Source organism: Podarcis pityusensis (assembly GCF_964106645.2).
Source record: "Podarcis pityusensis genome assembly, chromosome: 5".
NCBI classification, from domain to species: domain Eukaryota; kingdom Metazoa; phylum Chordata; class Lepidosauria; order Squamata; family Lacertidae; genus Podarcis; species Podarcis pityusensis.
Genome location: NC_138032.1, coordinates 56,405,205 through 56,417,425, shown reverse-complemented (window position 1 = coordinate 56,417,425; position 12,221 = coordinate 56,405,205). Strand labels below are relative to the sequence as shown.

Genomic DNA, 12,221 nt, shown 5'->3' with positions numbered 1-12,221 from the left:
GCTTGCCAAAATAATTGTGTTTTACATTTTAACCAATATACACCACTCATCTTCCCTTGTAAATGAAATATGACGGACACAGAACTTACCAACACAAGCATTAAGAAACAGCCAGTCAGTCTTCTTCATTCTGTTTTTTATTTGCTTTAGTTTTTTGAAGTCAACTTCAAGTTCTTCTTTGCTGCCAACGGCTCCAGCCAGCTCAATTCTCTGAAAGTCCATTTTCATTTCAGATTCCCGTTTGGTTGTAGGAGGTGATCTTCTTTGGCTATTACCACTACTACTGCTGCCCCTCCATCGAGTTCTGTCTTGCTCATTTATTATTGAGGAGGCTTCGTCTGTTTCTGCCAATTCTATTGCTTCAATGTTGTTGGGTCTTGGATGATCACACACAACACACTTTCTGGCTTTAGCCCAGTTTTCATACGTACAGACAGAACAGGTCCAGTGCTGTGTCCTCATGTTTAGTTTATTTCTATCATTGTACTCCTCACAAGGATCCACAGAGAAAGGAGCTGGTCTTGAACCAGACCCTGAAGACTGAGGGGATTCTGTGGGACTCCTGGTCCTACGCTGAGACAAGCACTGTGTGCATCGTATTGCACGAGGCCAGTTCAAGTATGTGCACATGTGGCATGACCACTTATTTGCACTTTCCATACTGTAGGATGATTTAACTCTTGGTCTTGCACTGGAATCTGGACATATCAAAGGGCTGCTGCCTCCTTCAATACTTGCAGGATCCCAATCTCTACCGCCATCACTTGAACCACTTTTGAAAGGATCTTCTGTTATAATAGTTCCACTAGGTCTTTGAGCACGGCACATGGTACACTTGATCGCAGATGGCCAGTTTTCGTATGTACAATACTCACAAGCCCATTTTATTCCACGTTCTGTCATCCTGCACTCCTTGAAGTAAATGATTTCAGGCAGAAAGCTTTGGAAAAAAGAATAAGAATAAATCTATTAGAAAACATAAATTATGTACTATCCACAGTTATGAAAAAATATATACCAAATATATACCAAAAGAGCAACTAAACACAGTTCATGCACAATGCTTGATCATGGATTAGGATTACATGAAGAAGTCAGGAAAAGGCTCATCTTCATTCATCCCCTTTTTCCCTCCTTCACATGCAGAGAGAATAGATTTATGTTTCTTTAAAAGTAAAAGCCTTCAGTTTTCTGTTACAGTTGAACTCAGGAAACTGTGGTTAGTTCAAACAAATCAGGATCAAATTGAAGCTTCAAATTCTGGTTTGTTCAGAATAAACCAGAATAAATAAACCACAGAAAGTGAGAGCCAGAGGTTCATTTGCATAACCATGCTTAGCATTGTGTCTGAACAGTACTTTCATATCACACTTGACTGAGTATTGCTTTACTCAATAGTGTAAAGAAAATATTATAACAACTGCTAATCGGTCATTAGCTGCCTTACTTATTTTATACCTCATACAGTACAGAATTGATAAACACAAATGGATCAGTGACAGATCATTAAGCATCCTCAGGAATGACCTGGAAGATACACTGAGAGCTAATTTCTGCTAATGTATTGTACTTAAAGTTCAATATATGTGCCTAGCACCTGATATCAGGAATACAGTATAACTAAATGTACTGACTAAAATCTCTATCATTTTATTTAACAGAAAAAATATGAATAAAATACTCTTTAGGCTGCTCCTAAATCTACTTTAAGAAGCTGAAGATAGAATACATCAGTTTACTAACTACTCAGATTTGTTACTTTAGAAATCAGAATATCCCTAAACCTTCCCCCCCCTTTTTTTAAGTTCAACACTCATTCAAGAGGCAACAGCATTGTAAGAGAATTATGTTACATCAACGTTGTAACATTCAGTCACTTTTAAACCAGTTAATCCCAGTTTTGCTGTTTTACAAGGGTCCTCCAGATTTTGGAATCACTAACTCATCACACAATACAAAGGACTCAGGTAGGAGTTGAAAGATAATTTCTGACCCTTCTTTTTTCAGATGACCATATGGTTTTAAACAAAAACTGTTCTATTTACTTTTTCTATACTGAAGAGTCTATTTCGTCTCCATACTGCCTTTTCAGTGGCAAGGATGATGGACAGCACTAAGTACACAGCTTTTCCTGTGAACAATACAAATTATTGTTAAAATCTTACTACAACATACAGGAAATAGTACTTACTATATCAGTCACATTTGTCATGTCTAGAGTAAATTTTTGAGTAACTTTAAATGAAACTGCAGCAGAACTATCTATGGATCTGCTGCTTTATCATTCAAACACAAGTCCAATAAACTGCAGCTTCATAGAGAGAACTGGCTCAGCTGTAACCTACTTATGACTACATCAATTTCAAAATACTTGAAGCATTTCCTCAAACATTAGCAATGCTTCAAAACAGAATAAACTTCATATATGAAAGCTGCTTCCTTGTAGGCAGTTATTCAAAACCTACATGTCAATATGTATGATTATACCTCATAAAGTATATATATGCAATAGCAAACCAAGCATGGGACATGTGATTCAGCCAAACAAACCCACACATGATCAATTCCAATAAAGGATTCATTCCATTTCCTATATTCAAGTGACTTTTCTTTCCAGTAGAATGGCCCTGGAATTATTAATGAACCAAGATCCAAAGGACCAAGCAGGATCCATGTAGTTACTTTAGGTCCACCCAAACAACAACCACTTGTAACTTTTTCATTTTTTGAAAAGCAGATCCCCATTTCGTATCACAAGCTACATTTGAAAGTCCTCTCACTTTCAAGAGTGGCTTACTATGGTTCTTCACTTTCAGATAACCTCAAGTCACAAACCTGTTTTGTTACCCAGTAATTTGGATACATATCTACGCTCTCATGCATGTTTCTTTCAGGAAACAACCAACTTCGGCTTCCACCATTAATTAGCTAATCAGAACTGTGCAGCAGAGAGGCAAAAGATCATGTTGTAGGCTACTGGATTTGAACTGCTCCTAGCAATTGATCACAGCAAAAAACACCTCCCATCTAAGCCTCACAGTGCCCACTACAGAATGGGTACCAATAAAATCCCATTTCCTCATTTTTTGGGGGGGAAACAAAATTAATTACACTTACATATATGCAGTATTCTAGTTTGTTTCCTCCCAGTGTAGCAAAGGGAGGAGTGGGACAGGTGAAATTTGAGCAGCATACACCAGCATTCCCAATAACCCTCCGTTTGCTCAATTGTGCTGAGCTATTATAAACCATTTAATCTTTATATGGTATTGGAGAGCAGATTTTTACAAGGAATCACTACAGCAGCTCCTTGTGCACTTGCTTTGGCCCAGTTCAGATTTTCTGGTACTCCCTGCCGAGAGTCAACTATTATTTGTTTGTGCAGACCTTTGATTTTAAAACAAATAAATGATTTGACACTTAATCTGTAATCAAGAACCAGCCTCAGGAACATACACTGTGCCCCATTCCCAGGTACAGAATTTTTATTCTTTTTATCAATATGATTGCTGGTTTGGCATTACATCTGCACTTTGGCCAATGAAAACCAGGTTTGCCATCTCAAGCCAGAACCTATATACCAATTTCAAACTCTGTTTCTGGATTATGCTCCCAATTTGCAAAACCATTGTTTCCAGGCTCATCTGCTCCAGCCTCAAGAGAATAAATACCACAATGAATGGAATATTTTCAGATGCTGGCTCTTGAAATGATAACCAAAATAACACAATTTTAACTGCTAGCTTAGTACTTAAAACATGAGTTTCAGGTGCTATTTTGGATCAAACATGTATTTTATTTATTGAATTTATATTCTATCCTTCCTCCCAAAGGAGCTCTTGTTATGTATCACAAAGAATTGCTAGTACTGCTACTTCAGCATAAAGCAGAGGTGTTAATTATAGAATTTAAATTATGATTTGTTTTATTTTACACTCTTATGAGAAAGACCCTATCATTCCACCTTCCAGAAATGTTCACGCAGTTCTTCTTTTCCAGTAGATATCAGAAACTGGCAGACATTGTTGGAAACCTAGCATGTCATGTGGTGACTAGCTGCAAGTGTCGATTTGTATTGATTTGTTTTACTAACTGAAGGAGTAGTGTAGAGGAGGAAGAATTTGCTTTGTAGTATTCACAGTCGGAAAGCCTTTCATATAGACTTAACAGGGCTGCCTTCAGATGTCTTCTAAGGTTATATAGTTGCTCATCTTCTTGACATCTGATGGGAGGGTGTTCCACAGGGTGGGCGCAACTACCAAGAAAGCCCTCTGCCTGGTTCCCTGTAACTTCACTTCTCGCAGTGAGGGAGCCATCAGAAGGCCCTCAGAGCTGGACCTCGGTGTCTGGGCTGAATGATGGGAGTGGAGACACTTTTTCAGGTATACTAGATGCACAAGGCAAAAGCTTTATGTACTTTATGTACAAAAACTGGGTTAAATTTCTTTTTTAAATGACAGCCCTAAGGCCCCCCCCCGCCCCACACAGAGATTAAAAGGTGATGGACTGTTTAATTAGCCAAAGACCTGGGAGAAGAGAAATGTTTTTGCCTATCACCTAAACATATGTAATGAAGACGCCAGGCAAGCCTCCCTGGGGAAATCATTCCACAATGGAGGAGCCACCATAAAAAGGCCTGCTTTTCTGTTGCCACCCTCTGGGCCTCTTGTGGAGGAGGTAAAGGGAGAAATCTCCTCCAGAGTGATGAAGGACTCTCTAGAACAGATTTAGGGTACTATAGAGGCTGCAAGGGGGGAGATAAATTCTTGAAAATTGCTTTCCTTCCTGTTCCACCTACAGGAAGTCTTACCTGTGAGTAGAACAAAAAAAAAAATGTATGTGTAACAGTAACACATTTTTCAATTTAAATCAACAAGCTATTAAAGCTCTCCTTGAAATTAGCCAGAGGCAAACCTAGGAGTTGGTGAAACTGGCCTTCACCTGGGACACAGGCCCGGGGGGGGACACAAAAATCATCTATCAGACTATGGATTGTATGACATATATGTGTGTGGTGAAATGAAGCCACTGTCCTGCCAAGATCAAGTGAAGGAGAAGCTTCTCATCCTTCTTGAACCATGAAGGCGATTTGGGGGGGGGGCACCGATACAGCTCCTTGCCAAGGGCACAGGGGGCTTTACATATGCCCCTGAAATTAGCTGACGCAAACCAAATAGGAAAAAATATTTTCAAGAATGCCTACATAAATCACCCTTCTGAAGTTCTTCCAAAGTTCTCGAATGTGGTAGTAAGATATGACAAAAAGGGGTTTTTTTTGCGGGGGCACAATGACAGATGATTAACAAATCTGTTTTAAAATTGCACGTGGTAACATATATTAGAGCCCCTGCCTTTGTAGTACTAGCAAAATACATTAAGTACTGGGAGAAAGGGTACATGCTTGTACAGCTCCAAGCATCCTCTTGAAATATATGTAGGGGAGGAATTACATTTAACTGTAGTACTGCCTACATTTCTAAAAAGAGACAAAGACTTAGCATGAACGTTGTAGCATGAACTTGTACAGTCATGTGTGTGTTTCCAGTCAGCTGACACCACAAAATAATAATGTGCTATTCTAATTACTGTATTGTTACATTATTTCACAATCAGGTCATTTTGTTTCTCTTAACAGTTTAACAACAATCAAGTGATACTTTTTAAAGTACAAGTCCTCAAATCCTTTAGTTGTCTGTAGATAGCAGATGTCCATTTATCACTGTCTCCTAGCAACTAAGGTTAGGCTATTTACACATTTATAACCCTTGTATGTTGATCAATTACTTGAACACTCATTTATTATAATACTATCCCTAGAATTTGTAGAAAACAAAGAGTCTAGCAATTTGGCACAATCAGCAGTAGTTCAATATATTTCTATTCTTATACTATCCTCAAATGGAAGATAATGATGCAGCATAAACCAAGATGGCTTGGCAGAGTCCTCTACACATTTGGCTAGTGCTGAAAATAAGCCATATAGAAATGTATCAAAATCTGTGCCAAATAAATTGGAAGTGCTACACAGAATGACCAACCAAAAAAGACAGAAAGAAATTTAAGAGGAGATAGTAGATTAAAGTATTTGTGCAGAAAAGTAGTAGTTTTTTTCTTTAAAGTCATCTAAAAACACAGTACAGTGGTACCTCTGGATACGCACACCTCCGGTTGCGTATCTTTCAGGATGCAAAGCAGAAGCAGTCCCTCCGGTTGCAGAAACCTCGGGATCTGACCAGAGCTCCGGAACGGATCCCATCCACAACCAGAGGTACCACTGTAATGCTATTTGACACTATTAATCCAATTAGGGTAAAATACCCAGCTTTTCCATAATTTCAGTACAAATTTGATACTGAAGGACCCTGATCAAGCCATATTATGAACTCTATATGGGATTTACATAAGTGACACCACCAGAGTATGGCTTCTAAACCCCTTTATCAGCAATTACAGAAACTTAAGTGAAACTTCAGGCAGACCATATAATGCAAAAGAAGCTGAAGTTGAAAAAAAAGCCAAGTTGTGCATACAGAAGCCCTTACATCTATTCAAGAAATTCTTCAGATCATAGATTTTTTAAAGTTAGTATCGTTTGCTCAATATCACACCATAACAAAGTGCTATATCAAATTAATCTATACTCAGTAGTAGGAAACTAGATCCAGCCAGTGAGCCAGATTTCCACATACCCTGGTGGGACAAGTTTGATAGGCTGCCCACCTGTCAACCCCTTGGTGTTACAACAACATCAGGTGACCCATTTTTGCCCCTGGAGATTTGAAAGCAAAGTGTATGGGCAAAAAAGCATGTGCAGTGCTTGTGGATGTTTGGGGAGCACTGCACAAGGGGTTTTGCAGGCAACGCAGATCAGCAGTGCCTGCAGAGCTCCTTTCAGCCAAGCCCATTTCATCCAGGCCTTTACCAGTCCCACACTGGATGTAACATATGATGCAAGGTGTAGGGCAGGTGGGAGTAACTTTGCTGAAATGGACAGGCAGGCCAAACGTGGAGGGTACAGTAACTGACGGGCATAAATTAGGCCGACAGGCCAGAGGTTCTTCACCTTTGCTAGTTCAAAATTATCTACTTCTACCAATTACATTACTAGTTGACATAATAGGGGCGTGGGGGGTGTTAGGAGAGGGGTAGCACTTCTGGTGGGGGACACATCATGCTCCTTCTGGGGTAGTTTGTTCACCTTTAGTCCCCACCCTGCAATTCTCATGTTGTGTAAGCTTTCCACGCTGTAACCTTTCTAAGATTTCTAACCTGCAGCTTATTCTAACATTAGTTGCTTCCTTTGCTAATATAAAAACAACTGTTTATTTTTGCTTCTATGCCTTCTAAGGGAACTGCAACACGCAACACCACACTGACAAACATGTTGTATAAGTAGTTTTACTATTATTTTTCAAACGGTGACTTCGCCATTACTGCCTTGCCCCGGAAGCACTTTAAGTAACCTGAAACAATAGTATAAGGCTCAGCCTTAACCAAATTGGGGGGGGGGGAATCCTCCCATCTTAAAGGAACTGATTAGCAAGGGTAAGATGGGTTTAACATCTATTTTTCCTTTTACAAAGTCTTTTTCAACATCCTAAGAAAAATGTTTTGTATAATTCGAAAGGTTACATACTGCAACACTGGATGGGCCTGTTAAACCACATTATTTCTATGCCTAATTTTCATTCTGCTGAACCAACAGAATAACTTTTTTATCCATTCTTGGAGCATCAACCATTTGAATTTACTCATTGTTAAAACTTCATTTACAGTTTATGTCAACATCAACAAAAATTAACTTTATTTCCTAATAATATATGTACTGAACTGTTTTAAAGAAACCTTTAGCTCATTAGAAACTATAGGCTATGAAATTTTTCAGTACTAGTGATTACAATATGCTTACAAAAACAGACCAAAAGCTCAATCATGTCACAACATGTTAAAGTAAAATGTTGTAAATCCTAGAAAGAGTTCTGAATAGGCACATCTAAATGGGAAACCTTTTCACTCCAGTGGGCCTAATCTTTATCTCCCTGATCCTGGTGGGCCAAATTTGACAAATGGGCAGAGCCACCCACCTGTTAATTATTTGATGTAATTAGCATTTGTTTCCAGGCACAATTCAAAGTGCTGGTTTTGACCTAGAAAGCCCTATATGGCTTAGGTCCAGGCTATCTCAAAGACCGTATTCTCTCATAAGAACCTGCCCAAGCTGCGAGATCATCAGGGGAGGGCATCATCTCAGTCCCACCACCCTCACAGGTACACTTGGTGGGAATGCAGGAGAGGGAGCCACTCTGGTGGCTGATGTCAGAGTTTGGAACTCATTTCCTAGAAAAGTTAGACTGACTCCCTCCTTATTGTCCTTTCACAGGCAGGTGAAGACGTTTTTATTCCCACAGGCCTTTTAAGAACTGGATGTCTTTAAGGAAAGGGCTGGTGCTGTGATGTTATTGTTGTTATTATCTATATTTTTAATGTATCTTTTACTATGTTGTTGAAATTCTGCTAATGTTTAATTACTTTAATTCTTCTTTTTTATCTTTTAATTTGTTTCTATTTTATGTGTGCTTTTGTATTTTTATCTGTAGGCCGCCTTGACGGTCTGGGGAAAAGGAAGAAGGAAAAGGAAAAGATCTGCAGAACATCAGTACTTCAAAGCACCATTCAGGACTTGAAAATATCCCTGTGTGGTAGGTACTGTGAAGAGCCCCCAAGTCTGCCTTTCTGCAGGGATTGGCAGAATTTGGTGTGCAATCAATCCAGCAGGACTGGAACTCCCAGAATCCCTGATGATTGTCCATGCTACCTAGGGCTGATGGGAGTTGGACTCCCAACAACATCTAGAGGGTCATAGGTTTTCTCATCCCTAAACTAAAAATACACAGGTTGGCTAAAGTTTAAGCCATCTGGTAGGTGTATACCACAGGCTTAATAAGGCTGCAATCCTAATTACATTTATCCAGGAGTACACCCCACTGAATTCAATGGGACTTGCTTCTGATTATACATGGCTTGGAGTATTGGTTATTTCTGCTGTTTATCATTCTTTTTAGTTAAAATAAAATACAAATTAAAGCAAAAATTTATGTGGTAAATAATATTTGAACAATAATGGGGTACTTTCTTTACAATCAAATCATAAATGCTAACTTTCTACACAGGAAAGTTAGATTATAATACATTTAAAGAACCTCAGCTTTCTAGTTCTGATATGCATAAACTGAAAGTGGCTTTTGTAACTCAACTACTAATTCCTAGATGGCTTCAGTGGACTTCAGAACCATCTCTTAGAAATTCACAAGTCAGCAAACACACAAAAGTCAGCTATTCCTCAAGAATTAGTGGAAATAGCCGAAATAGAATCTGAAATGTTTTAAATCTACAGAAAACTGAGCTGGGAATGAAAACATCCTGTTATTCCGTGGAAAGTAACTTGTCTTCAGTGGCATCCTGAATAACTGCCAGAAAACTTTGGATAGCTAGATAAATTTATGCCCTTGAAATCATAGCCAGCATATATGTAGCAGGAAGCATTACCAATTACAGTGCCACATCCCATGAGTTCTAGCAAAGGCATTCCTTGCTCATAAAAAAACAATGCAATTACAGAGCAACTTCACAGCCCTTGTTAAGAACAGCATCCAGACTATGTTTAGGGCACCCTGCTGTCACACACAGACCTCAATGCTACTGCCTAAGACTATAAGGGGTTGCCCTATGTAATGCATCAACTGGAAATGGTAAGTTCAGAATCTTTTTAGACTATCTAGGGGTGAAAGTACTCTCTCAAATCAGAAGAGGGGAGATCTGAGAAGACAGCAGAATAATCTGTACAGCTTTGAAGACTATTTTTTTTTACAAAGCAACAGCACAGGGGAACTTGCTCTCGAATACAGAGAGGGTTATCTGTGGTACTCCAAAAAGCACTGTATGACCTCCAAAAATGCCTTGTTTGGCCATTAAGACAGCTGCTGCAATGTAGGAAGATTTTGTTCTAATTATCATTGTCCAGTACAATTTCTTACTATGACTGATGCAGTTCACAAAAGTGTGAGCAAGCCAAAGATGCAGTCTCCTTGTGATAGTTGCTATGGGGGGGCCTGCTCAGCTAGAGTACAACTGCACAAAATCAAATCAATTTCACTTTAACAAGGATAAAGAATTTAACATCTGCACTGAAAAAATCCAGTATTTATGGCATGCCACTTTTGCAACAGAGACAGTAAGACACAGGTTACAGTCTATGAATAATGAGGAAGAGGAGGGGTGGAAAACAGGAGAGGTATGACCTCACTATAGTAAGATGTAGGTACTGCAGCACTAAATGTGGATAAGCAGGAACACAGAAATGTCTCTGCTGCATACGCCAAATTGTGGTTTTCTTAGAGCTTTGAAACAACAGCGTTGGATACACTGCACTAGGTGTTCAAAACCCAACATTTACCGCATCACATTCCCGTTTCCCAAAACAGAAGTGATGCTCTCCATGCAGACCACGGGGGGGGGGGGCTGTCGGATAAGCCACACACATTAAGCAAAAACAAGAGTTGCAATATTTAGCAGTTCCCCCCCAAAAAAGGCTTCTGGGCACCGAGCAATTTAGTACACATTATGCACACGTTAATACTTCCAGCGGCATGAAAGCCAACTCCGAATAAACTGCCATAGGTGGCAGAACCTTATAGTAAACAACCCAGTGGCGACAGCAGCATCTCTCCCGGGCAGGTGCCTGGATGCTCCAAAACCCACCCACCCTTTTTTATTTTCTTGCGGCGGGGAAGGAAGGGATCCCTACATAGAGCAACAGACAAGCACTCCGTTGAGGTAACACAAGAGGGATCTCCCCCCCCACACACACACACACTAAACACAGTGGTCAAAGTTTTAGCCCATTTCTCCCCTGTTCTCCCAGCCCGAGCAAAAGGTTGGGGAGGCTCATAAACGAGGGGGGCGGTGAGCAAGGCAACATCGTTAAGTGGTGGTGTTTTTTGGGAGGGGACGAGCAAACAGGGGGAGCTTCAAAGCCTCGTTAGGAGCGAGCGAAAGGCCTTAGGAATCCTTTGCCAACACTAGAGGGGGTGGCCCGGCCAACAAAGTGATATTGAAGCGGCGCGCGGTGTGTGGGGCTGGCGGGGGGGAGGTCACGTAAGCCCCGAGGTACCTCCAGGGGTTTGGGGGGGGGAGGGGGAAGAGGAAGGGCTCTGAAGCTGAGGGACGAAGTTCGCCTCCCTTCTCCGAAGTGCAACTATAAACGCCGACCCCCCCCCCAAGTGAGAAACTGTCCCCTCGCCCTCATATACACCGGGGGAAAGAGGCGGCTCAGGGTGATGTAATTCCTCACATTAAGTACAAAAGTCCCCCCCCCCAAAAAAAACATTAAGAAATGCTGTTTTTTTCCCCTCTCTGCCCCCACCCCGCCTCGTCGCTTCCCTCTCCCCCCCCCACCCCCCGTCTCCATACCTTCGCTGGGCAGCCTCCTGATCCCGCGACTGTCTCTCCTCAGCGGCTGCCGCCCATGCCCCTCACCCGCATCCCAGCCAGCCAGCCGCCCCTGCTCCGCACCGCTGGTTGCGGCCTCTCGCTCCCGTCTCCCCCCTCCCCCCCTCGCCCGCTCAAGACATGGTTCCTTCCTGGTCTGGGTGGCTAAAAGGACGTCGCTGGTTGGGAGGACGCTACCACCCCGGCGGGGCTGAGGGGGAGGGAAGCCCAGGCAACGAGATCCCGCCACCCTCGAATCTACCCTGGGCTCGCCTAATGGCGGCGGCTGGAGTGGCCCAAAACAAAATAAACCCCCATACGGCAAAGAGACTGGAAGCTCGCACGTCAGCCCGCCCGGCCTGGGGCCCTGCCGCATCCCCATTGGCCGGAAAGGCGCCGACAGCCGGCCAATGGGACGGCGCCTCTTTGGAGACGAGCGGGTGATGTCATCCCAGTCTTTGGGGCGCCTCATTGTGAGGATGCTAGGGGGGGAGGGGAGGGAGTATCTCCTTTCCTATCCGGGAATAAAATAGGAGGTGGGGGGTGGAAAGGAGAAACCCGCCCCTTGTGTGCACGCGCGGAAAATCCGAGAGGCCCACCTCGACCCTCCACAGCGAATAAGGCAGAGATGGCCGCTTGACGGCTGCAAAGCGCCCGCAGGACACTCTTTCCTCCCCGTGAAGCATCGAGAAAGGGATTCCCTTTTCTCTGCTGCACCACCACCTTCTCCCGCA

General features: G+C 42.0%; 1 protein-coding gene across 1 annotated transcript in view; it reads right to left on the bottom strand.

The window, feature by feature from the left end:
• Positions 1-11,859, bottom strand: part of ZRANB1 (zinc finger RANBP2-type containing 1) — a 41,816-nt gene extending 29,957 nt beyond the window's left edge. The window contains exons 1-3 of the mRNA XM_081005246.1: positions 11,470-11,859; positions 2,046-2,131; positions 90-940 (exon numbers count right to left, since the gene is read on the bottom strand). Of these exons, the coding sequence (XP_080861372.1) occupies positions 90-903 (814 nt within the window). The 5' untranslated portion in view covers positions 904-940; positions 2,046-2,131; positions 11,470-11,859. The remainder of the gene's footprint in view (positions 1-89; positions 941-2,045; positions 2,132-11,469) is intronic.
• Between the last annotated feature and the right edge of the window lie 362 nt (positions 11,860-12,221).